We start from the raw sequence: 27,417 nt of genomic DNA, 5'->3' as shown, positions 1-27,417 counted from the left end.
GTCCTGTATGGATGCTGCGGCTGCTGACTTTCAGCTGCCTGTTTGGATGGCTCAAAGGCAGTGTTCAAATTCGAGAAATAGGTCAGGACAGCCTTATAACTAACACTGGTGCTCACTTTGTTCACGCCCAGCAGCAGGCTAACAAGATAATCCTAGGACACTGTAGTTCTCCATCGCAGGTTTAGACAGCTGGGTGTATGATTCCTCAAGAACTCACCAGCTGTATGATGCCATGTGACTGATTCCTTGCTCAGTCCCTCCAAGCAAGTGACAGCCCAGAAGGAAGTCTGTCTGGTCCTGGCATTCTTCCAGAATCTCCTCAAGCATGGAATGGTGCAAGGAAGTTCATAGGATCGATGGATCTAGGTATCTAGGATTTTGTGAGCTTGAGCACATCTGCTCCAGGGTTACTCAAGAATGTTCAAAGGTGGGTGCCCGGGTGGTTCAGTTGGTTAAGCAACTGCTTTCAGCTCAGGTCATGATCCTGGAGTCCCAGGATCAAGTCCTGCATCAGGCTCAGCAGGGAGCCTGCTTCTCCCTCTGACCCTCCCCCCTCTCGTGCTCTCTCTCTCTCATTCTCTCTCTCTGTCAAATAAATAAATAAAATCTTCTTTTTTAAAAGATTTTATTTATCTTTTTATTGTTATGTTAATCCCCATACATTACATCATTAGTTTTAGATGTAAGATTTTATTTATTTATTTGACAGAGAGAGAGAGCTAGAGAGGGAACACAAGCAGGGGGAGTAGGAGAGGGAGAAGCCGACTTCCCGCTGAGCAGGGAGCTGATGCGGGGCTCGATTCTAGGACCCCGGGATCATGACCTGAGCTGAAAGCAGCCACTTAACCAACTGAGCCACCCAGGCACCCCAATAAATAAAATCTTTAAAAAAAAAATAGTTCAAAGGTAAGAACCAGTTTTCACATTTGCTCTGGCCCAGAAGACACAACTCCAGCACTCGTGACCATTACACCATTTTGCCTTTTTCTACAATAGTAACAGAAGAATGGGCTGAGAATGAGTGAGATCCCATTTGGGTCAGAAATGTAACACTGTGATAAAAATCGAGAGCTCCTTCTCTGGGGTGTATAAAAGGGAGCTCAGCAGGAACAGATGAAAGCATTGCTTTAGTTTTGAGGATCCACCTATTTAGGTTGGTGGTACCCATATGTAAAACTCTGAAGTTTTTTTCAGCGATATCCTCTAGTATAGGTGTAGAATTAGGCAAGGAGAAAGGTTAGGTTCATTCAAGGTTGGGCTAAGGAAAGATAGTGCTTGAAACACAGTAGGTGTTCAATAGTATAGACTGAATGAATAAATAAATGAATGGATGGATGGATGAATGAAACATCAGGAGGGCAGGCAGCAGAATGAAGAGTGCTGGGATGAGTTTACACCAATGGGGACGATGGTGGGTCCAGACTGAGTAGAAGGAGCCGTGAAGCCACGTGGAACACAAGGAGACAGACCACTGAGGCTGATCTGAGTGGGGTCTGAGGTGGGAACAGGATTGGATGGTCCCTGAAGCTCACGCCATCAAAGGAGATGCTCCAATTAATGTTTAATCATGTCATTAAAAAAGATCTGCTTCAAACACGCCAGTTGAAAAACCAGCAACAGTATAAACAGGTAGTTCAGAGAAAAAGGAACACAAGTGGCCCGTAAACATACACAGAGAGGCTTGAGCTAGCTAAAGATTACAGAAGTGCAATAAAACAACAGAATGTTTGCATCTTCCAAACTGGCACAGATTAAAGGGTTTATGACTATCCACAAGGGCAGTTTCAGCCGTGCCTTTCCAACTCGAGGCGCCTCTGGACCCCAAACAGCTGTTCTCATCATCAGCCCTTCAGAAACACGCACACCTGTGTGGGTAGGTGTTTACAGGGTTGTTCAACGCAGATGCTGCTTCCATAGCTGTATCAGGGGCCACTGGGGATTCATGGCCTTGACTTGGCTGTGCCCTCACGTTGGCAGTGGCAGAGAGTCTGCCCTCACGTGCCCCGGAGCCTTTTCAAAACCCCCACTTCGCTCTTCAGCTGTTTCCCCCATTACTCTCAAGTAGAGACTGAGGCCATGATGATGTCCCTCACGTTCCTTCCCTCATGTCTCTATATCCAAACTCTTCTCAACTCCTGCTTTTACTGGTCTAGGAGGATGAGCTGGACACCACTGATCCCGTCCCCCCCCCAAGCTAGTCCTTCCCCATGGTGCCCATGTCCTCAGACACTGCTCCCAGTAATTACCCACCCCTGATCATCAATCTCTCCTCCTCTGCTGCCCAGGCTGCAGTTGAGAATAGTTTAGAAGTCCCTTTGGTGCTAAAAACAAAATAGAGCAGCTTCTGAAAACCCTTCTGGAAGAAAAACTAGATTGCCTCCTCTACTCTCCATTATTACCACACTCAGACTTCTGGCCCCCAAATGTGTGGGTTTTTCCCACACCAAGCAGTTTTTCAGATCTCTGTGGACACCAGCTGGGCGTCCAACAATGCAGTTCCATTGACATTATCCAACTGGAGTGGCCATCAGATCCCGCAGGATTCACTCCCGACTAGAGCTCAGTCTCACCAGACTGCCCAACTTCAGACACCCCTGGCAGGTCCAGTATGTTCCCTCTGCTTCTGACCAGTTGGCTCTAAATTGCAGGTTCCCATGACACCTTTGTGGGGCCTCATAATTTGTTAGCATAGCTCACAGAACTCAGGGCAACACTTGACTGACAATTGACCAGTTTATCATAAAGCATACAACCCAGGAACAGCCAGATGGAAGAGATGGACAGGGCAAGATGTGGGATAAGGAGTGCAGAGCTCCCCACACCCTCCCCGGGTGCAACCCCTCCCAGCACCTCCGAGAGCTCGCCAACCTGGAAGCTCAGCAAATCTCCTGGTTCAAGAGTTTTTTATAGAGCTTGATCTCCAGGCCGTTGGCCCCTTGCCCAGGTTGGCGGGTGGGGCTGAAAGATCCCGTTCCCTAATTACTTGATCTTTCTGGTGACCAGCCCTGTCCTGAGGCTATCTTGGGGCCCCAACCCCAAGTCACCTCATTAGTATGAACTCCCTTGTGATCTGAAGCTGCTCATTATGAATAACAAAGACACTCCTATCACTCAGGAAATTCCTAAGGTTTTAGGAGCTGTGCCAAGAGCCTGGGACAAAGACCAAATATATATATTTTTTTTTTTTAATTTAATTTTATTATATTATGTTAATCACCATACATTACATCACTAGTTTTTGATGTAGTGTTCCATGATTCATTGTTTGCGTATAACACCCAGTGCCCCATTCAATACGTGCCCCCTTTAATACCCATCACCAGGCTAACCCATCCCCCCACCCCCTCCCCTCTAGACCAAATATATTTTTAAAGCGCACCTTCCATGACCCTGCATCCTCCATAGGGCTGGCCATTTCTTGACTTTTCTCAGCTCTTTGAAAAACTGGTCTAAATTTCATGTCTCCTATCTTTGATCCCTAATCACTACTCAACTTTTATTATCCAGAGGCTCTCCTTCCCCCCAGCACTACACTAAAATGACTAGAAAATTTGCCGACACGTTGCCAAAACAGACACTGTTAAAAGTCTTTGCCTTGCTGAACTCCAGCCGGACGGCTGCTTATCATTGAATGTTGAACCCTTTGCTTTCTGTGGTATTACTTCCCCTGTTCTCTTCCCCTCCTCTGACTTTTTTCTTTTCTTTTCTTTTCTTTTCTTTTCTTTTCTTTTCTTTTCAATAATCCCTTCTAAATGTTCTCCTTGGCTCCTCTGCCTACGACTTAGACCTTGGTGTTTCTCATGGCTTGTCTGTGAATCAGTGCTGCCCACCTGGCCATTCTGTGTGCCCTCCTTGGGAAGATTTAATCCACTCTCAGGGCTTTAATAGCCATTTAACTCCTAAATATGTATCTGTAGATCTTGAACCCTGCCCAGCAATTTGAGCTCTAGATCTGCACGTTGGCCAGTTAGTTAGGTATCTCTGCTCGGGCGTCCCACGGATCTCTACATCTCAACATCTCCCCCAAATGTAATTTACCATTCTCTTAACAATTCAACATCCAAAAGCTTAAAATATCACCCAAGTCAAGAAAGTGCACCCCCCCTGCATAATCAATCACTTTTTTTTTTTTTTGATCTAAAGAGTTCTGCCGTCTGTCTCGACGCCACCTGTTCGCAGCGCGGTGCTTTCAGCCTTGTCATCACCAGCCTGATTTATTGCAACAACTTCATAACTCGGATCCCTGCAGGAGCTCAATCTTGCCAGAATCTCAAATTCATCTTCCATACTGTTGCCAGAATAAGCTATCAAAAACGTAATTCTGCAGTCAATAAAAATGGCAAAAGATCTCATAACATGTAAAAACATTCATGATATATTGCTTAGTGGAAAAAAAAGCAGACTCCAAAACAGTATGTCTCCATTATGATCCCATATTGTTGTTGTTGTTTTTTTAATGTGTATATATGCTCCAAGAAATGAAGAATATACATCTAAATGTTAACAGGGGTTATCTCCCAATGGTAGATCAAGGGTGATTTTCTTTTTTTATTGATTTAGTTTTCCAAGCTTTCTGCAATGAGCACACATTACTTTTGAAATCGGGAAAAAGCTTAGTCCCACAAATCTAACAATGTCAATTTCCTCCTTAAAATCTCAAGTGAGCTCTCTGTCGGCAGGAAGAGGTCCAAGCACTTTTTTGGGGTACACAAGGCCTTCGAGGACCTGGCCCTGGCCCCTATTTTCCCCTCTAGCTTCACTTCCCCTCTCATGTTGGAGAGCAGTGGGGCTCAAACATGGGGGTGCCCCAGCCAGAGTTTCAGATTCTGTAAGTCTGGGGTGGGGTCCAGGAACTGGCATTTGTAATAAGTGCTAGAGATGCTGTTGGTCTGGGGGACACATTTTTAAAAAATTATTGTGGCAAAATATACACAAGATATAATTTACCATCATTAACTACTTTTAAGCATACAATTCAATGACATGAAGTGCATTCAATGTTGGGTAGCCATGACTATTATGCACTTTCAGAACTTTTTCACCCTCCAAACAGAAACTTTGAGGCATTAAATGATTTCACCCCCATCTCCCCTTTCCCTCGCTCCTTGTAAACCTCTATTTTACTTTCTGTGTCTATGAATTTGTCTATTTGTAGGTACCTCGTATAAGTGGAATCCTACCATTCCATCATTTGTGTATACCACACCTTACTTGTCCACTCACCTAAAGATGTACACTTGGGTTGTTTCCACTTCTGACTACTGTGAATAATGCTATGAGTGTTGGTGTGCAAGAATCTGTTTGAGCCCCTGCTTTCCACTCTTTCAGGCACATACCTAGAAGGGGAACTGCTGGGTCATCTGGTAATTCGGTGTCTAACTTTTTGAGGACTTGCCATCCTGTCTTCCACGGTTGCTGCACCATTTTACACTCCCACCAGCAACGCACCAGGGTTCCAGTTTCTCCGCATCCTTACCAATGTTTTTTTATTTATTTATAATGTTTATTATTTATTATTTTCTGCTTTTTCAAATAATAGCCATCCTAAAAGGTATTAAGTGGTATCGCGTTACAGTTTTTGATGTCGCTAATGGACTAGAGGCACATTGTGAGAACGTCTGTGCTAGAGCACTACTGAGGACCTCTGTTCTGGGAACACACAATATCGTTCACGGCTTGGTGTTTCCACAGGGCTCGCCCTTCTGCCTGGGATCCTCCTCAGTTTCCTCTACTGACTGTGGTTCATCCTTTAAAACACAACACAACGCAAATGTCATCTGCAGAAAGTTTTCTCAGAACCTCTAGGTTGGGCTGGCGGACCTCACAAAAGGTCCCCAGAGCACCAGGAGCCATGGAAGGTGGACACGGTAGCGGGGGGGAAGATGGGGGAGAGGGCAAGGCACTGGCCGAAAAGCAAGTGGCTTCGTTGGAAGTCTGTGCAGGGAGCTGATAAGCCCCAAGACCCCTTCCCCATGGCAGACAGCCCAGCAGGGGCTATGGAGGTCTCACCACTTGCATTTCCCTTCAAGATGGAGCTTGTCATCCAGCTGCGGCGAGCACAGTTAGCAGACAGCCTCTGTCTGCAGAGTCGTCAGGATCCACCTCAGTTCTTTCAGCGCAGCCGCCAGCCCACGACTGAGCACAACGGGGTATCCAGCATTTCTGCCCAGTTTGAGACTTCTCTGCCAAGCCGTCTTTGCTCCGGAGCTCCCTGTGGAGTTGGCTGGGGTTTGTTTGGGCAGATCTACATCGCGGGCTGAGGCTCTCCCGGCCCACACTTCCCCTCCCCTTCCTTTCTGCAGCTGTCTGACCTGCACTGCAGCCTGGGGATCCCTCCTGCCCAGATAAGCATCCTCCCTTGCACATCTTTCACAAGCATTCCCCCTCCTACAATCAACTGCTTGCACCCCTACCTCTGTCTCAGTCACCACTCCCCAGAGGATCCAACTGACACAGATGGTCCCAAGAGTTGGTGCAACAAAGCAGGTGGTAAGTTAGGTTTGTCGGCCTGGCTGGTCACGAGAATGCCATCCTGAGTGGGGCGTGGGGCACACGAGCAAGGTGGCAACCCCAATGCCAAAACTTGCAAAAATTCAGGCATTTGAAAAGTTCAGGGAGCAAGTCATATGAGGACCATGGAATTTGCTGGTTGTTCCTGAGTCACATGGATGCCCCACAGCGGGTGAAGAAAAGCTGAGGGCAGTTAACGAACAAGTGACAGTTAAGTGTGGGGGCCCTATTTCTTAAAATAGGACAAAAGAAAAAAACCTAAGACCAAACTCAGAACTTTACAGTTAAAAAACTTCGAAGAGTCAAAATCTTTATGGGTATCCACCCAGATATTCCTATCCCGAGCGCCAGGGGCCCAGGTTTTTCCAAACAGCCTGAACTCCTCCTTTAGGGGAGATAGTAAATCAAAAACAAAATCGTGGGGCACCTGGGTGGCTCAGTCGGTTGAGCTTCCAACTCTTGATTTCGGGTCATGGGATGGAGCCCCACATCAGGCTCTGCGCTCAGCTCGCAATCTGCTTGTCCCTCTCCCTCCTCCCGCTTGCACTCTCTCTCTCTCTCAAATAAATAAAATCTTTAAAAAAAAAAATCACAACTTGGAGGAGCCCATGAAGATGAGCACTACCCTAAAGGGTCGCAAGGACGCAGGGCCGGGTCCCCATCAAGTCACCATTTAATTCACCAATCTGGCTGGACGCTGGAGAATGGCCACAGGCAGTTGCCGCCTCCATCAAGTAGTGGCGCCCACGGCAGCAGCTGTGCCCCTGCGTTATCTCTTTTGCTAGAGCAGATTACAAGGTCCCTGGAACATGGTATCCAGCCATGGATCTGGTGAATGTGTTCTTTTCTATCTCAATCAAAAAAGAACATCAGAAACCAGGTGCATTCACGGTTTTGCCCCAGGGCTATGTTACTGGTTCTGCTCTCTGAAGAGACTTGGGTCTTCTGACCATCATGCAGAATGTCACATTGAGGGGCGCCTGGGGGGCTCAGTCATTAGGCATCTGCCTTCGGCTCAGGTCATGATCCCGGGGTCCTGGGATCGAGCCCCGCATCGGGCTCCCTGCTCCAAGGAAAGCCTGCTTCTCCTTTTCCCACTCCCCCTGCTTGTGCTCCCTCTCTCGCTGTGTCTCTGTCAAACAAATAAATAAAATCTTAAAAAAAAAAAAAAAGAATGTCACATTGATCTATTAAACTGATGGCATCATGCTGATCAGGCAGAATTAGCAGGAGGGGTTAGCACACAGCTGGCTTTGGTAATGCACATGCAGCCTAGAAGGTGGAAGATAAACCCCATGAATATTCAGGACTTGCCATTTCAGTAAATTCTTGATGAAAATCAAATTGCTTTTCCACAGAGAAGGAAGCGCAGTGGCTGGGAGGCCTCTATGGATTCTGGAGGCAACACATTCCACACGTAGGGATAATGCTCCAGCCCATAAACTGAGTGACACAGAGGCTGTCTGGGGCAGGGAGAGGGCCCTGCAGCAGGGCCAAGCTGGGGGGCAAGTACCCCTGCCACTTGGGCCATCTGCTCTGGCAGGCCCTGTGGTAGTGGAGGGGTCAGTCATAGACAGAGATGCAGCACAGATTTTATGGGGAGCCCCAGTGGGAGAATCACAGTGCAAGTACCTAGGGTTCTGGGGGGAACGGTGGAGAATTTTATGATTTTAGAAAACAGCTCCTGGCAGGTTACTGGACAGAATGCTTGACATCAAGTGACCATGTTTCCAGAACTGTCCATTGCATGCTGGGTTCTTTTGGACTCACTGTTATGGACTGAATTGAGTTCTCCCTCCTCCCCAATTCATATGTTGGAGTCCTAACTTCTAATACCTCAGAATGTATTTGGAAATAACGTTGTTAAAGAGAAACTTAAATTAAAATGAGTTCTGGGGGTGGGGCTAATCCAATCCAATCCAATCCTGATCACACTGGGGCGAGCAGTGTTCTTGTAAGAAGAGTGAATTTAGACACAGACATGAGCATGCACAGAGAGATGACCACATGAAGACAGGGTGAAGGTGGCTATCCACAAGCCAAGCAGAGAGGCTCCAGAAGAAACCATCCCTGCCAACAACTTGATCTCAGACATCCAGCCTCCAGAAGTACGAGAAAATAAATTTGTTGTTTAAGCCACCCGGTCTATGGTATTTTGTTACGGCAGCCCTGAGAAACTCACGCACCCAACTAGCCATAAAGTCAGGTGGGCCCAGTAGCAGTCCATGGTAAGATGAAAATGGCCCATTGGGATTGAGCCTGCATGCAATCAGAGGGCACCAGTAAACTGCAGGAGCAGGTAGGCTAGACTCTGATGTCACCAGCTTGGTTCTACCTCTCAGCTTATACCCGGGGCCACGTGAAAGGGCCCGTACAACCCACTGAAAGGGGAGGAAAAAACCCAACGTTCTAGACCAGTTGGCTTGCAATGTACAAGCCACAAATAGATGGGGGCTGCATTAAAACCACACAGGGGTGACATTAAAAGAATGTGCAAAGGAGAAATCTGTCAAACGGCAGAGCTTTGAGCAGTGTACTTGCTCCTGCACTTTGTATAGAAGTGACCTGAGGTGACAAATATATGAATGCATAGGCAGCAGTGAATGGCCTGGTTAGCCACTTTGGAAACTTGGAAGGAAAAAGACTAGAGATGCAGAGATAAGAAGGCAGGCTTGGAGGTGTGTGAATGGCCACATCGGGTTGGCTGGGGAGTGTGAAGATCCAGGTGTCACACGTTGATGCCCACTAGAAAGCAACCACATGCAAGAGGCACTTAACTATCAGGCAGACAAAATGAGTAGGTTAATTGACTTTGGCTAGCCTTCACCATCAACTACCCCAGAACTGCCACAGTGGGCATAGGAATGGACTCACCATAGATGTAGAGATGGAACCTACTCTTGGGCCCCCAGCATGGACTCTCACTTACCAAGGCCAATCTAGCTGCTGCCACGCCACACACCCAACCTGCTGGCAACAAAGGCTGAGCTCCCAATAGGACACTATTCCTTGAAGAAACCAACCAGTTACTTGGTGGTAAGTTAACTCCATCAAGCACTTTCCAGCCTGAAAGGGCCAGTGGTCTATTCTCACGATACTTTTTCTGTATGGATTTGCCCTTCCTGCCTGCAAAGCCTTAGGCAGCACCATCATCCTGCCCAATCTTGCTTCTTCTTTTATCATTACAGTTGTTAAATTTGAGCATGTTTCTGCACATTCCCTTCAGATTGGCTTCTTTCACTTAATAATAGGCAGGTAAGCTTCCTCTGGGTCCTTTCATGGCTTGACAGTTCATATAATTTGGATGCACCAGTTTATTTATCCATTTACCTACTGAAGGACATCTGGGTTGCTCCCAAGTTTGGACAACGACAAATAAAGTTAATGTAAAACATCTGCAGGTTTTTGTGTGGACGTAAGTTTCAACTCCTTTGGGTAAAGGCCAAGGGGTGCGACTGCTGGATCACATGGTAAGGGTACGTTTAGTTTTGTAAGAAAACTGCCAAACTGTCTTCCAAAGTGGTTGTACCATTTTGCATTCCCACCAGCAATGTACGAGAGTTCCTGTTGCTCCACATCCTTATTAGCATTTGGTGTTGTCAGTGTTCCAGATTTTGGCCATTCTAATAGGTATCTAATTTTTGTTTTAATCTGTACTTCTCTGATGACATATGATGTAGAACATTCATTTTTTTTTACACTTTTTGCATAAAGGTTTTTTTTAACTGGTTTATCATTGTGTTCCTAATGCTTGCCAAGGTCATCTCCTGAGACTAGATAAATGATAAAGGTTAAGCTATATTGAGTATATTGAAGTCTGAAATAAAAGTGTACACAAAAATATGTGCAAAAAAAAATGACACAGAGAAAGTGTTTTTATTTTGTCATCTACCCTCAATGACCGAAGTTCACCAAAGACCACTTGCTTTCAGTTGGTCCCATTTTCTACCTATAACTTCCTTGCCTCTCCAAGCTCTCACCTCCACGCCCTTGTGCCCGTTCCCCGCTCCATTTCTTCTAGCTACCAGCCACCCCCAAGAAGCGCTTTCTTTCCTACACAACTAGGACCAGTGGGCATCACTTCTGTCATTCTCACTCTCAGCCCTCTGCTCCCTCCGTCCCTCCTGACTCCGACTACGCCCACCTCTGGATCAATCTACTTTTACACATCTCAGAATTCTGGAACTACAATGTTCAACTTCAGTTTGTGTTTCACTCCTGTTTGGCAAATCCTCTTACTACCTTTGGATCTGCTTATTCTTTTCTTGATCTCCACCTCCTCAAGGCCCTGACTCCACTCTTATCCCCCTCCTTTAACCACTTCCGAGTTAATGACCTTGCTACCCACTCCACAGAGGAAACAAGCTATCATTCATGCCCTGAAGCCAGAAAGCTGGGCAGTCTTGGACTCCTTTCCCTTTCTCAGTGCAATATCCAGTCAGTTGCTTTTTCAAGTCATCTTAAAGTCGTTAGGAGACAGAGGAATTAAAAATATTTAATCAAGTAATATAAAATTTTTTCTACAGCAAAATGAAAACATACCTTACTAAAAATAAAGCCACATTCTACATTAAATACATTAAAATATTGATACTTTTATAAATAAAATCATTTTAAATGGTAAATACATGATAAAATTTCTCATACGCTGTTACTTATATATAGTTCAACAACTGATTTTGAAAATATAAAAACTACATCCTTCTTTTAAAAAACATTTAACTTAATATTACAAAATTATCAAAAGTTAAAAAGTGCTAAATACTCGTCCATTGTTCCCATTTTAAAACAATTATAGCACATCAGATCTTTAAAAAAAGATGAATGAGGGCATATGGCTCATCCTATATTGCCTAAAAATGAAAACTTGAGACTTTCTGGGCAGTGGGAGAGGCTGGGAAGCTGAGTTCAGTGCCAGCCAAGGCTGTCATCCATGCAGAGCTGTTCCCCATCCTGGTTCTCAGAACCACGAGATTCCTCCTTCCTGGCCCCCCTTCTACAGACAGGTCTTTCTAGGCCTACTGGTTCCAGACTTTCAGGAGAAAAGGTTTCTGAAAGAATCTTGATATTTAACTCATATGGCAATACTAAAACAATTCTAAATATTGAGGCATTTTTGCATTTGAATTTTATGCAAAAGTCACAAATCTAATTCCATCTGAAGAGGACACTTCATCTGGTCACTTGATTTCATATCGCTTGTCGAGGTAGGATAATTTCTCTGAAAACTGTCCTTTCTATACAAACGGTGGTTGTACTGGAAAGGGTTCTAATGCCTTTTCTGCATTCTTCCAATTGTGAAAATTCTCTCTGTACCAGTCAACTGGTAGGAAAAAAACAAAAGACGAAAATAAAAAATGAAACACTAAACACCAGTTAACCAATATTTACTGGGTTCTTGCTAAGTAAGAAAAATCCTGCCCATCAGCTACTCAGCTAATTTTACTTAGATTCTTAATTTAAGTAAGAATCAGTCTTGCCAAAGGGATGCCTCATGAAGAAAACAATTTGATTCTGAACTAACCAATGTCATTGATCACAAGATGTTTCAATACCCGAAAACTTAGATTTAAAAATCAATTATTGTTTTCTTTTTAACTTCAAAAGTCCTTCAGTGCTGAATTTGCTGGTGTAAGTGTTTAAGACATTCTAAGAAATTCAGGGACAGAGATAAGTCATTTGCACTGGTTTTAAAGTTACAGAAAAAAATACAATGTTTTGTTCATGTAAATGCAGCCATACTGCATTACAGGCATAATGAGATGGTGTGATCTTCCTTCTGGTAATATGTAAAATTAGTTTATGTGGCTATACTACCAGTAAAGTGTTTTTTTAGTTAAAAAATGATAAATTATCTTTGAATTGGCTTTTAAAAATTCAACACATCTACTCTGTGTCAAGCTCTAAATGAACACTTCTTTTCTACATGTAAGTTTATCTTTTCTCATAAATACATTTTTAAACAAAACTTTAACATATATATACAGATTTTATATATGCTCATTTTAATGGCTATTTCTGCACATACCAAATTTTGTTTGTTTCAATATAAAAAGACTTAAGACACTCAAAGATTGCAACTGTCGATATCTCATCAAATCTAAGATGCCACTGACCTCAAAATGGACCGTTATTTTACATATTACCAAGAAAGAAAGGAAGATGGAATAATAATAAGACACTTGGACATTAAAACTCACACCTTTAAAGGATGTGAAAAAAGTGAAAAGTTTGCACCTGAGAATGAATGAACTAGGTTTCTGACAAATGCTGATAAGACACAGGAAGCCTAAGCAGAAGTCTGGGTGTGAAATTCAAGATGCTTAGGAGATATGTTACTGTTGCTGGAAATATATGAGATGTAATAACTTGAAAAGTGAAAATGATGCATCACGACATTCTACTGAATTTATAGTGTTCTAAAAGTAAATTATGTTCCCTTTAAATTTTTCTGAATCTCCTCTCCCCCCCCACCAAAAGGATCAATGCATAACATACTTGTTTTCTTTATTCCTTCTTTCCAAGGCACTTTGGGTCTCCATCCTAAGCCATGTATTTTTTCTGACTTCATTGGATATCTCATGTCATTGGTAGGTCTCGGAAAACAAAACAGATTTAAAATGACATTGTGGATATATATTTACAAATTTAATACTAAGAGAACTAATGTGTGTCCATGAATCTTTACCATAATTCAAATTTTTTTCTTAAAAAATTCTCCCTGATGACACACTTATAGAAAATTTGTAAAATAAAGTACATATTAAAAAAAAAAAAAAAGCATCTGTAATCCCAGAGGCCTAACCCTCTCTGTGGCTCACCCTTTTCTGCTTTCAGCCATGATCTGGGTATGAATGCAGTGCCTCATACCTAAATGTTTGATGAATGAATAAATAAATCCACATAAATGTATTAGGGCTCTTATGTTCTACACCCTGGGTACTTTATATACATTATAATAAGACCTTAAAATACTTCTGTTAACAAGACATTATTATCCCTATTTCACATTCGAGGAGACGTCAGACTTGGAAAAGGTCAGTAACTTTCTTTAGTCACACAGCTGGTAGGCAATAATGTTACACTTTATTCTTTTGACACATAATTAGGAAAACGTATTTTAGCTGAAAATTCAAGAGCACTAATAGTAGTTTCTGGTTAAGTCCATATATTTTAGAATTGTATAAGTATCTAAGATTTCACAACCTTTCCCCAATGTTTTAACTTGTAACTCACCTATCATTAACATAATCCACCCAGTTTTCCATTTCAGACTCTGAACTGGTCTCTTTGATCTGTCAAAATAGAGAAGACTTTTGAGTCAAAATTACAAAACAAGACCAGAGAATAACAAAGGTATTCAATAGCTGATTAAAAAGACAAGAAAAACAACCCCTTGGGGTGCCTCAGTGATGCCCTCTGTTAAGCACCTAACTCTTGATTTCGGCTCAAGTCATGATCTCAGGGTCGTGAGATCGAGCCCCACGGAGTCAGCTTGAAGATTCTCTCTCCCTCTCCTCTCCCCTCCCCCTGCCCATGCGCACACTCTCTATCTCTCTCTCTCTCAAATAAATAAATAAATCTTTACAAAAGAAAAATAACCCCTTCAAAGTGGAGGAGACAGCTAAAATGAAGAGCATTTTAGTAACACTTTCCATGCTTTATAACCCACATTCCATCTGAAGCTCACACGGAATACACACTGCATAAACTAGGGGAGAAAATTTATTTTTTGACTCTTGGTTATTATTCAGTATGATACTGTAATTTATGACATGAAGGATATATTTGGTCTTTATCCAAGTTCCTAAACCCTTGGAATTTCCTAAGTGATGAGAGATAAAAGTGTCTTTTGCTATTCATAACAAGCCCCTTTTAAGCACACCAGAGTTTATGTTAATGAGTGAATTTTGGAAAGTCCCTAAGGATGGGGGCTGGTTGCCAAGGGAACCAACCCTGTGCTCAGAGGGCTGGAGGTTGAATTCATAGCCAGTGGTCAACGATTTAACCAATCATGACTACTTAATGAAGTCTCCATAAAAAAACAAAACAAGGGGGTTTGGAGAACATCTGAGCTGCTGAAAACATGCAGGTACGGGGAGGGTGGCAAGCCCAGAGAGTGCATGATCAATCCACGCTCCTCTCTCATACCTCGCCCCAGGCATCTCCTCCCTCTGGCTGTTCCTGAGTTCTATCCTTTGCAATGAGCCAGTGAGTCGCTCTGTGTGTGACTTCTGTGAGTCACTCCGGCTAAACACCTCTGCCGTATCGCCAGTGGTCAGAAGCACAGGTGACAACCAGGTTTTGTGGCTGGCGCATGAAGCAGGGGATCGTCCTTGGGAGGACTAAGCCCTTAGCCTATGGGATCTGAAGCCATCTCCAGGCAGATAATGTCAGAATTGAGTTAAATAATAGGTCACCTAGCTTGTCTCTGAGAATTTCTTGGTATGGAAAACCCACATGTTTGGAGTACAAAGTATTCTGAGAGCAGTGTAAAGGAAGAGTATTTCAGTACACCAAGTCTCCCTTTCTACTGAATCCTGAGACTGAGAATTGATGTTCACTCATACATACATACACTCCCAACTATAATTACTTACATATCATCGATCCTTAAGATTAGCACACAAAGTTTTGTATTCTGACATTGAGGTATTTGTTATAATGAATATCTACACTGAATGTGTCAGGATTTTTATTTTCCTGAAAAGCTGTTATAAATGAGTGATAGAACGTCCAGTAATGACATATCTCCATGTACTTTTCATTTTTTTACTCATTCACTTTCCAATTGAGTAAATTGTAAATTGCTGATTTTGACTAAATGATTAGTGCCACTAATTTAATGACAATTCTGAAAACACTACCCTTTTGCAATATATACATACCAGTTGTATTAGTTCTTTGGCAAGCTGGAGAACTGACATTTCAAAATTGGTTCCAATGTTGTAAATTTCACCTGGTTTCCCCTTCTTGAGGACAGTGAGAAATGCTTCTACTACATCAGTCGCATAAAGGAAATTTCTTGTTTGAAGCCCTGATCCATGAATGCAGCTAAAAAGATTAAATGAAAGGGATCATAAAGTATAAAAAGTAAGCTCTCCCAAACCAGGGTAACACAACTCCAGAGAAGCCAATTCCCATGGGGAGCCTAGAAATCTTTTACTGAAAACACAAATTCTCATGACTTTTCTAAATTTTATCCGTAATTTTTAAATGGCCACCGAACTTCCTACAGCACTCAGGGGGTAAGTTGCAAACATATAAATGACCCCTGAGAAATAAGTTATTCATCAATTTTCTACCTTAAATTCATCTTGAAGAAATATGTATAGCTCTGTGAACTAGATAAATCCTTTGGAAAAGTAAAATTATATAAAGACTGATGTCAGATCTTAATGCGATAATTGAAAGTTCTAGGATACATTATTTAAGAATTGAAATTATAAAAAAAATTCAAATTATCTAAGTAAATTATGAAGATGAGTAACAGATTGTAATTATTTAAAGAACCGTCACATTGACTGTAAAAGGAATTCATAAATTTGTTGAAACATTCCATTCTATGGCCTTCAACTCTTAAGACTATGATTTTCAAGAAAGGCTGTCACTGAATACTATCCACAAACCAGAAAAACATATGGGTACAAAGGTAAATAATAACATACCATTTCCTGTTGTGTTGTAGTAAAGATATAAATTTTGGAATAACCTAAAAGAATATTTAAATATCATTTCAAACATTGGAAATTCACTCATTAATATGAATCTAACTCATCTTAAGATTAATAGATTATGATTATTAAGAAATATACATAGAGGTAAATTCTAATTCTTATCAGTTCAAGAAAAAAGCTATTGTAATTTTGGTAAGTGAGAGAACTCTAAAATAGCTTCCTATTTCACAAAAACAAGATATCTGCTGGACAAATATAAAGACAAAATGATACAAATAGTGTAAAAATTCAGAAAAAGTCTTCATGAACAGTTTGGTCTCATCATAAAAGCTCACCTTTGATTTCATAAGGGCAGGAATCATATCTTATTTATTGCTTTGCATACAGCACCTATTCAATCAGTGCTTGTGAAATTAATAAGAAGTAAATTCCAGTGCCATTGACCTCAAAGAAAAGTCATGTTAAACAGGGTGAGATATATTATTAAACTTACAACACACCTCTGAAAGATACTTCCCAAATTAAGCAAAGTAGATATTAAGACCAAGAGATCATGACATGGCCCCTTTCTTTGGCCGAATAGATAAATGCAACGAGCTGGAAAGTGAAAAACTCTATCTCCAAATTTTTAGGCACAGAAGGTAATGGTTACTTCAATTAGGCTTAATGATAACAGAACCAACTGCACAGTTGGTTCAGCCTTTTAACTACATTTCTTTATTCACTACTTGTACTACTTTCTGGAAGACGTTCAGGCCAGCAACAGTAAAGAGGAGCTGGGGAACAGTGAGTCAGCGGACGGGAAGACAAATTTCTGTACAAGCTTCCCGCAGGACTCTCTAACTAGCTCTCAAATTTCTAGATTGCAAACCAGGAAGGAGTCTTCAGCAACATGACAGAATGCTCTATAGTGCTTCAGAATCGTGAAGAGCACCGGGCATTTCCACATTATCATCTCACTGGATCCTTCAAAAATCCCTTCTGAGTATTTTCATTATCCCCCAACTCAAAGATGATGCTCCAAGGGCCTAAGGTCATGCCATCTGGTGTCAGGTTGAGACTTGAACTCAGGTCTTCAGACTCTAAACCTGATGAGATTTGCATGTGTGGCCTATACGGTGCTTATAATTATGTACAATTACAGCAGAAATTATTCCAGACAGATAACTGAAGAGAGATTATCTTAAATAATGAGAAGTTATAATCACTAAAAACACACCATGGATTCACAAAATGTACCTTTTCTGGATACTGATGTGGTCCGTAAACATTACTGCTTCGCGTGATGACGGCTGGAAACTTAAAAAAGTAGTCAATGTTAATGCAATAAGAGGTCCAATTGTAATGATTTTCTGAAGATAGGCAGTCCTAAAAGATGGGCACCTGCAGCTAAGTAACTCCACGCACCTTAAGGACAGAAGCGAAGGGATTTTTTTCTGATGTAAGGTTCCTGAAAATATGGGAGAGGATAGGATTCAGAGAAAGGCAGAGGCTCCTAAAAGGAAAAGGAATATTTTCTTTCCTGGGACAAGAGCAGGATGAATATAGATGGGGGCAGGTTAGTTAGGTTTGATAGCGGGAAATTAAGGGAATGTCTACCCGATGATTTCAGAGACTGCGTCTTGGACCTTAGGTTTGGTTAGATGTGAAACTTCACGTTGTCTTTCCCTGATGCACCAACACTTACAAATAAAAAGAGCTACTACGAAAGGGAAAAGGGCCGGCACTATGGAACACAAAAGGCAAGAAAATGTCAACTCCCATTCACGAAGAGCCAAGAGAGGTGAACCATGCAGAGACGAGCATGTGGCAGGTCACAGAATCTGGCCCCCACTGTCTTCCACCCGGAGGATTCTGGGAATCAGGATATTCCAAGAGGGCTTTTCCCTACACCTGTAATACTCTACGTACCACTGAAGTAGAAAACATATACATAAATTATTCCTTTAAGTGGTGAACTGAACAAGAAGTAGGTCCTACTTTGTCCACACAATATAGGATATAAGTATTTTAAACTCCTTAATATATAAACTCCTCAATCTATGTCTTCAACTTTAAAAATGGAATGTGGCTAATGCTAACTTGGAGTTGTATCACCTAAGTCAAAAGAAAAATGATTCAAAAGGAGTTCTGAAATCAGTTCTTACTTTATATCGTTCCCAGTATGACTGTACAAAACACTCAGCAGCTGCTTTAGATGATGCATAAGGATTTGTAGGTTGTTTGGGTGAAGATTCATCAAATTCCTAATTTTAAAAAGATGCATTAAAAAATACACCTATTATGCACAGTTTCTAAGCAGAAAAATCAGAAAACATATTATAAACCTGAAATGTTAATTACTACATGTTAGAAGACATTTACTGAACCCCAACTATGTCCCTGGCATTTTTCTAAGCATTTTTTATAGAGCAGCATTCACAACAACTCTATAAGGCAGGCAGAGAGAACAGCAAGTGCAAAGGTCCTGGGACAGAACTGTGTCCAAAGGAACTGCAAGGAGGTTGATGTTAGAGAAGAGAAACAGGAGATGAAGCTGGAAAGCTAGAGGGAGGCCAGAACATGCAGAACCTTGAGGGCCTGTGTCACAATATGAACAGGTTTTGAGCAGAGCAATGTCATGATCTGACTTATATTTTAAAAATCATTCTGGCTATTGTGTCAGATCTGATGTAGGATGACAAAGGTACAGGAAGAAAAAAGTCTACCTCATAAACATTGCAATGAGAATTGAGAATAACTGCTTCTCACAGGTGCGACTGGATATTGAGGAGAAGTGGTCAGGGTCTGCTTTTTTCATTATAAGTTTTTTCAAACTGCTTGATTTTCTCACCATGTATGTGTGTTGGTAAAAATATAAAACAGAATGAGGTCACTTGTTGAAAACAATGATGATAAAAAATATAGATGAGAAAAGAGACATCTTTTGCATAAAAAGTATAATATGTACAAATGATTTAAAAAGGAGAACAGATTCTAGTTTCTACAGTAATTTCACATTCACTCCTTGACATTCCAATGTTTCCCAAATGGAGGAGAAAGGTGAACAGACACTAGGCTGCAGCCTATTTACCTATGCCTGGCCCACGGGAATGACATTCATCATGTATGGACTGGGACAGAAAGGTGGGATGTGCTGCTCTCTTGTAAAATATTGTCAGTCAAATTACATATAAATTTGTATTGAGACGAGGTGGTTGTTGCCATTTCAGGTAGCATTCTCTGATTTGAACAGAAGACACAAAGGAACAACATTTTGGAGAGTCCCTCAGTGTGTATAATGAGGGGATGAAAAAAGCCCACAAAAGGTTTTAATAAGACAGATTTGCATTGTGGTCCATGGTAAGTAGGTGAAACATACCATTTCTGAGCTTACCTTATCAAGACTGCCTCCGTATACTTCATCTGTGCTCACGTAAATAAACTTCTCCACTCTGGCTTCATGAGCAGCACTTACCAAAACATGAGTGCCATAGACATTAACATACGTAAACTCAAAGGCGCGTACAAATGAAAGATCTAAAAAAAGAGAAAAAGCTAGAACAATTCCATCCAAAGGACAAAACAAATACCCAACAGTAGACTCGGGTTTAAGGAAAGCTCTATTCACTTCTCTTCATTCACCACAACTGCAATAGTTTAAAAAAATAACAAAAACACATTGCTACTTATGATTGCTTTAAGCCTAAATTATGAAGTACATGAAAATTCTTACAACCTAGAAAACTATCAGTGCTAAATTTGCAGGAAACACTTTTTTCTTATTCTAAAAAGAAAAAAATGATACATCTAAATTTAAAACGTTCTTAAATTTAAAACTTGAAACTTCTAGTTTCTCCTAATAGACGGCAAGGCTTTTCAGATCAATCTGTTATTGCTGAAAACACAATAAATGCTGGATAAATTATTTTTAAAATAAATTTACTTTGAGGAATAGGTTCTCTATAATCTGGGAATGAGGGGAACTTTACTAAAAATGGCTCACAATCCAGAAACAAAAGGAAAGAAAAAAACTGATCAGTTTGACTATGTAAAAGCTCTTGCATAGAAAAAACAAACAACCAGAAAATCTATAAACAAAGTAAAAAGACAAATGACAAACTGGGACAAATATTTGAACTTATCAGAAACAAAGGGCTAATATATTCAATCTATAAAGAAGTTATAAAAAATAAAAAGGAACAACCCTTTTGGATAGGAGACATAAACAAATAGTTTAGACAAGAAATACAAAGGTCCTTAAGCTTAAGATGCTCAGCCTCAATTACAATAAGGGAAATCCAAAATGAAAACTCACACACACCACTTCTTACCTATCAGACTGGCAAAAAATTTTAAAATTTGACCATACTTCTGCTGGTGAGGCTATGGGGGCAGATACTCTATACATTAGGAGTAAGAAGACAATGTGTTTCAACCCCTAGGGAAGGAAATTTCTCAATACCTAGGTAAATTACATATGCTCTTATCCCTTAACCCTGGTTATCGGGCTGAACTGTGTTCCCCCAAATTCATGAGAGAGCCCTAACCCCAAGTACCTCAGGATGTGCCTATATTTGGAGATAGGGCCTTTAAAGAGGTGATTGAGTAAAAATAAGGTCATTCGGGTCCCTAGTCCAACATGACTGGTATGCTTCAAAGACGAAATTTTGACACAAAAAGAAACACTAGGGATGCGCAGGGGGAAACGATGTGAGGACACAGTGAGAGAGTGGCCATCTGCAAGCCAAGGAGAGAAGACTGAGGAGAAGCCGGCCCTGCCAGCGCTGGGACTTCCAGCCTCCAGAAAGGTAAGAACTAAATTTCTGTTGTTTAAGCCCTCAACCTGTGGTATTTTGTTATGGCGGCCCTAGCAAACTGATCTACCCTGAATTCCTCCTTCTAGGAACCCCTACCCAACATCAATTGACAAATATACAAAGGACACAGGCACGAAGCCATCCACTGCAGTACTTACTATTTAAATAGCAAAATGTAGGAAACAAACACAAATGTGGTACATCTACACAATGGAGTATATGAAAATAAAAAGGAATGAGGAATATCTCAATATTCTGTTATAATCTCCTAAATATACTGTGGAGAAGACCAAGGGAAATTATAATTTTAAAATCAGGTAATAAGGCAATAATATACTAACTACCGGGTGCCTGGGTGGCTCAGTTGGTTAAGCAACTGCCTTCGGCTCAGGTCATGATCCCGGAGGCCTGGGATCGAGTCCCGCATTGGGCTCCCGGCTCAGCGGGAGCCTGCTTCTCCCTCTGACCCTATCCCCTCTCATGCTGTTTCTCGCTCTCTCTCTCAAATAAATAAATAAATAAAATCTTAAAAAAAAAAAAAATAATAATATACTAACTACCAATGAGGATTCAGCAACATTCTATCTTTTGTTTAGGTGATGGCTATATGGGTATTCATATCATCATTACTCATTTAGCTTTAACTTCTAAATTCTTCTGAAAGTATGGTATATTGCACAATATAAAATGGTAGACAATTAGAAGATATCTCAGATGCACAAAACAGTATGGATAATAATATAATGTTCAACCGTGTATACACAAGACCCAGCTTTAAAAAAAAAAAAAAAAATTAAAAACACAGTTGAAGGCCCATCTCCCCAGAAGTAATCACTATATTGAATTTAGTTAAACTCAAAGTTTTAAGATAGCATTCAAGGTTATATTTCAACCTACATGAATAAAAGTGCCTGGAAAAGCACCCAGTTTTCCTGGTAGGGCATGGCATGTGCTCTTTCAAAGACATATTAAGCCCCTACTTGTTTGACTTCAATACTGGACTTTGATTTAGGCTAATTAGTCACTGGGGAAAAAAAATGCCCTTCATAACTGTAACATAAAACAATGCTTACCTACATGTGTTTGTGCAGCAAAATGTAGTACTATATCTATTTTTTCTGTTTCAAAAAGCAGTTTCACGAAATGAGAATTACATATGTCACCCTATACGAAAAGCAAACAGGAAAAAGCAAAATTTCATTCAGCACTCCCATTGGTAATAACTATTTTACTACATGAACCCAAACATCAATAAGAAAAAAATTAATCTCCCACCACCACCACCCTGCTTTAATAGAGAATATCTTGAAAATCCAACCAAGGGGTCAAGTAAGTATAGTAATGATGTATTTCTCCAGCATCCTAGGATATAAGATATTCAATTCAAGATACTTTTTTGCAAATGTGTCTAAAACAGTATTTTATCAAACACCAACTACGACTAAGAACCATGCTAGCTTTTTCCCATAACATTCTTGCCAAGCTCATGTTAACAGGAAACCTTTAAACATATTTTTAGTTTGAGGTAACCATTATTGCAATATATTTAAAGTAAGTGTAACAATTACAATGACATTTTAAAAAATGTGTTTCATCACAACTAAGTGAACTTATGAGTACTTTTGATTTTATATGTACATTTAATTCTTCTAAAAATATGTATTCTCAACAATTCTTTGGTGACTGAAAGAAACACTTTCATATAGAAGAGTAGAATTATAAAATGTTTGCTCAGTATATTCTTTATAATTTGTGGTGAAAAAGAGAGTTTATAGATTATCTTTTTTAAAGAAAAACATAAATCATGAGTTAAATAGTTTCATCTGACATTAAAATTTCCCTTTGCAACTTAATGACCTGGCTCTCTGGTTTATACTTTGGACTCTTCTAAGAGTGCCTAGTAAGACTCAGCCTTCCAGAGCCAATCAATCCACCCTCATAGAAGAAGATCATCCCATGGGCTATATGTTGGGCTTTTTGGCTGTTGCCTGGCCTGAGTAACAGTCCCCTTTATACCAATCTCTTTAAATCCCAGCAAGGCCTCATTAAGGCTAGTGAGGACCTAAAAATCATAAACCACGTAAGTTCAATCACCTCCCCGTAGATCTGCCAAGGCACCAAATATCACATGCAGCTTTATAGTGGTATTAATCTAAAATCAGTATTCTTGGGCTCCTGGGTGGCTCAGTTGGTTAAGGGACTGCCTTCGGCTCAGGTCATGATCCTGGAGTCCCGGGATCGAGTCCCGCATCGGGCTCCCTGCTCTGCAGGGAGTCTGCTCCTCCCTCTGACCCTCCCCCCTCTCATGTGCTCTCTCTCTCATTCTCTCTCTCTCAAATAAATAAATAAAATCTTTAAAAAAAAATAAAAAATAAAAAAAATAAAATAAAATCAGTATTCTCTATAGCACGTGGTACTTCTGGAAATTAAAAGGTCTTTATAAGCATGCTTTCCAAGCCCACGTTAAACAAGCTTGCGAAGTAGAAAGATAAAATGTCTGAATGGCTAGAGACACACCATAATAATTACATAATTATAAGAAAAGTTTCATACCTGTATAAATTTGTAGTTTTGTTTATTAGAAATGGTTTCAAGATTCTTCAAGCTTGCACAGTAATCCAGCTTAAAACAAGTAAGTGAGGGAGGGGGAGAAAACAACACAAAAAGTGGTAATAGTTTTTCCTACAAAATATTTTAAAGACTGTAGATGTTCTGATCATAATATAAAAACATGTCTTCTTAAAGTGTTTGTTCTTTGTGTTTTTAGAAGAAGTCTCTGATATCTTAAAATATAAAAAACAAAAACCACGCAATTTTGTTACCTTTTCAAAATACAAAAAAAATTACTTTTTAGAAACCCCTCCTTTAAAAAATTTTTCTGCCCAGATTTGCCCCCAGCCACCAGAAAAGCTTACCATTTCTTACTGCAAAGGAATTAGTACTTGAAAACAATTACACCTGTGTTATGCATATTATAACTCATTACACTGTTTCCTGAGTTAATTGTTGGTAAATCCCTATACAAAGGGGGGAAAAATTACTGCCCCTGATAGTAAGGCAGGCAAAAATTGATAAGACCTACAGATTATTCTGTCTATAGATTTTTACTATTACATTTTATGAAACTAAGGTAACTAATCGCATCTGTGTTTAAAGTCAAAAATCCAGTGATTACCAATCATGGCTTTCAGACTCTCCAGGGAGACTTCAATTATTACAGAAAAATCCTCAAAGCTAAATTAGTTTTAATTTAAGAAGTAAATGTGTAATTTTCCAGGAGGTGGCAGTTCTAATAAAATAATAAATTATAAGTTACAATAAAATAATAAAATCAAATAATGAGAGTATCCCAACTCTGGAAAAAGGTTAATAATCACAAGATTACACTAAATATTTAGGTTGAAGATTTTCTTTTGGTAAAAATACTGCACTTACAACCTTTACTTTATGGGCTATCATAATGAAAAACTTTTAAAAGACTAAGATTAAATACAGCATGATCACATGACTATGTAGGCCCCTAAGTTGTTAAAATGACTAAATAAAAAATTAAAATATCAGCGTGATAAGATTCTAATACTTAAAAAAAATGTACATAAGTGTCAGTGCATGAAGCTCATTTTTATAAAACTCACCTTGTCTAGATTTATGATCATATAGTTTGGATAATCTTCTACTAAAGAGACAATCACATGTGATGCGCTTTAAGAAAAAAGTATATTATGTTAGTAGAAAAGTTAACCTTTTCCCTAAATTCTTCACATTTCTTAAAGTTACCTTTCTGTTGAGTATTAGGAAACATTCAAAGATACCTTTAAGTTTCTGCAAAATAACAGAAATAACATAACTACACTGAACACACTCCTTCCCCACCCCCACTTTTCACTAACTTTCTCACAGTATCAATAATCGGTACTGATATATCGATATCCCTTTGCACTGTGGAGAAAAGAGAATTTACTGGTCCTAGGTATAAGGAAAAAAAAATAGTTTAACCAAATGATTTTGTCCATGTGCTTTGAGTGTGGGAGCAAAGCAGGATAAATACAATGGGTGGTGGTCAGTACAGATAGACTGAAACTGTAACATACCTATTAAGACACTGTAGGTATAACTATGCAAAACTTAAGTTAGTATGAGCATAGGAGTTGTCTATGTTCACAGTAACCCTACTGCAATTGCTATCTCTTGGTACAAGAATTTGGTGGTGTAAACTAGAATCCTCTGGGAGGTTCTAGATTAAACCTAGGTTTCCAAGGCTAATAATGGCTGAGGCCATCCTGAGTTAGAAAGCCATAGTGGCTCCTGGGTTTCCGAGGACCTGAAGTGGAACCAGAGACATCTGTCAGTGAGATGATCCACCAGATTTTCTCATAGACACAAAAACATTGGGCTCCCAGGAACAAGGACAGCCCTTAACCAAATTACGAACTCAGTTTGTATTTGATGGCCCTTTCACATCATTTTCTAGAACTTGCCCTTCCGGGACCAGCATTCTCACACAAGGACCACCCTTTTATGCCCATGCCCCTCTTCTCATTAGATAAACCCTGCCTGTCTGATACCCTCCTCCAAGTTATTGTCAGATTTGAAGAGGTGATTTAAGGTGCTAATGGAGGAGGTGATTCCCAGGCTCCTCTTCCACTAGACATTGGGAGTTTCCTGTTGGTACCTGTGCATTTGTCCATTCAATAACTACTGAAGACCTTTGTAAAATAAGCCAGGCATTTTTATAGATGCTGAATGAACAGTAGTCTCTGCCCTCATCCAGTTGACATTCTACAGCAGGGATGCAGACAATAAGCAAGTAAACACTAATACACAAAATAACTTCAGACTTCAGGTAGTGATTAGTGTGTTAGTTGGGAAAGGGGCTATTTTAGATGGGATGGCCAGGTAATGCCTGTCCCAGGACGTGATATCTAAGTAACCATCCGAACTGAGAGATGCAAGCACTCTAACCAAAGGGGAAGCAAGTGCAAAGGCCTCAAGACAGGAGGAATGGGCCTCATGTGTTCCAGGAACTCCAAAAAGGTTAAGTGTGGCAGGTACAGAAAAGCAAAGAGGCAGAATGGCAGATCAGGTTGGAAAAGTAGGGCCTGGACACTTGAGTCTTCTAGATATGCTAAAGAGTTTGGATTGTTTTCTAAGTTTGACAGGAACCATTGGGGTAAAACTCTCATGCACTTACTTACTTAATAAACACTGACTTCTCTGTGCAGAACAGACTTTAAGGGAACAAGAGGGGAAGCAGTATGACCAATCAGGAAGCTACAGTAGTAATCTAGACAGAAGACAGTAATGTGGACTAGAAGAGGAGGGGGGAGGGGGGAGAAGTGTTCGCTTCGGAAGCAGAGAAAGAGGGCTCACTGATTGCATGTGGGTGTGAGAGAGAAAAAGGCATCACATATCTCATCCAGGTCAAAGCACCAGAAGAGAGTTTTTTGTTGTTGTTGTTGTTTTCAAGCCCGCTGAATAAATGAATGTCCTACTATAATTCAAAACTCGTTTCTTGGCGCTTATACGTACAAGGCCTGCCTGTGTACGGAGGGGGCGGGATGGAGGCTGGGCAGTTGGTGAGAAGCTTACTGCAATGTCGGGGCACTCAGAAGAGTGTCAGGTGCATCCCGGGCCAGGTGAGAGGGCAGATGGAACCACAGCACCTTGGCTTTGATTGGGAGACATCTTAAAGAAGTCGCAGTTTCAAAGGAACCAAGTCTTCGCGGACCGGGAGAGGGGGAAGAAGGTAGGCTGATCCTGTTCGTGCGTTAAGAGCCCCCCCGCCCCGTATCAGAACCCCCCCTAGCTGGTTCCAAGTTGCCAAGAGCAAGCAGAGGCTCAGGAAGAGGTTGGGGTTTCTGGGGAGCCACTACTCGGCCAGCGGCGCCGTTACCTACATGAAACCAGCACCCCCGGTCACCAGGAGCCGCTTCGCAAAGCTGCTGGGAGGACCCAAGGGCTCCGTCCGGCCTGCAGCTGACATCTCCCAGCTCAGCAGTGCCTGGCAGCGTAAAGCGCCAGATCTGCACACCGCAGGTAAGTTCCACCGCGACTTTTCGCGACGCGTCCCGCTGCCCCGACACGTCAGTAGGGCAGGCGGCAGCAGCTTCCGGAGCCCGGCCGACTTATCCCCGCCCACTTGCGGGCTGGGCGGGGCCCTTGGGTGGGCGGGTGGCGCAGCGCTACTGCGCAGGCGCATCTCTTCTCTGCCCAAACCTGGCCCGTTAGGCGTAATTGGGGTGGCTGGGAAGTGGGGTCTGGAACGTTTTCGTGTCAAGTGACACCAGTATAAAATCGGGCTTTACTTAATACGCAGATGGTCAGAGTTATGAATGATTACCTTCTTTTCATTGTTGTACTGCTAAAGCATCTCCACAGATTACTCACCAGTTGAGCTAACTCCAGAAGTTCTCTGCTTGCAAAGTGTGGAA

General features: G+C 41.1%; 1 protein-coding gene across 4 annotated transcripts; it reads right to left on the bottom strand.

Moving 5' to 3' along the window:
* Positions 1 to 10,802: 10,802 nt before the first annotated feature.
* TGDS (TDP-glucose 4,6-dehydratase) lies at positions 10,803 to 27,124 on the bottom strand. 4 transcript variants are annotated; one of them, XM_032402762.1, is made up of 12 exons: positions 26,884 to 27,124; positions 24,622 to 24,688; positions 23,540 to 23,608; positions 22,060 to 22,150; positions 19,564 to 19,706; positions 18,335 to 18,433; positions 17,427 to 17,486; positions 16,179 to 16,222; positions 15,399 to 15,564; positions 13,747 to 13,805; positions 13,009 to 13,106; positions 10,803 to 11,833 (listed from the first exon to the last, which is right to left on the bottom strand). In XM_032402762.1, exons 1-12 carry the CDS (start codon positions 26,967 to 26,969, stop codon positions 11,748 to 11,750), a joined length of 1,068 nt encoding a protein of 355 aa, XP_032258653.1. In that variant the 5' UTR covers positions 26,970 to 27,124; the 3' UTR covers positions 10,803 to 11,747. The 4 variants fall into 4 exon arrangements, with proteins under 4 accessions (XP_032258653.1, XP_032258655.1, XP_032258654.1 ...); XM_032402764.1 differs by having other exon boundaries at positions 24,622 to 26,704; positions 26,884 to 26,974; XM_032402763.1 differs by lacking the exon at positions 18,335 to 18,433.
* Positions 27,125 to 27,417: the final 293 nt, after the last annotated feature.

The sequence above is a fragment of the Phoca vitulina genome, unplaced genomic scaffold, assembly GCF_004348235.1.
Source record: "Phoca vitulina isolate PV1807 unplaced genomic scaffold, GSC_HSeal_1.0 scaffold5, whole genome shotgun sequence".
Classification (NCBI taxonomy): domain Eukaryota; kingdom Metazoa; phylum Chordata; class Mammalia; order Carnivora; family Phocidae; genus Phoca; species Phoca vitulina.
Note: the sequence above shows the minus strand (reverse complement) of the source record. Positions and strands in the feature narration are given on the sequence as shown.

Coding starts and splice junctions, on each gene's coding strand:
- TGDS (XM_032402762.1), bottom strand. CDS start 26,969: ATGTCAGCTGCAGGCCGGACGGAGCCCTTGGGTCCTCCCAGCAGCTTT. Junction 24,689..26,883: donor ACCGGGGGTGCTGGTTTCAT/GTAGGTAACGGC, acceptor TTTTTCTTAAAG/CGCATCACATGTGATTGTCT. Junction 17,487..18,334: donor CATACTGGGAACGATATAAA/GTAAGAACTGAT, acceptor TACTTTTTTAAG/TTTCCAGCCGTCATCACGCG.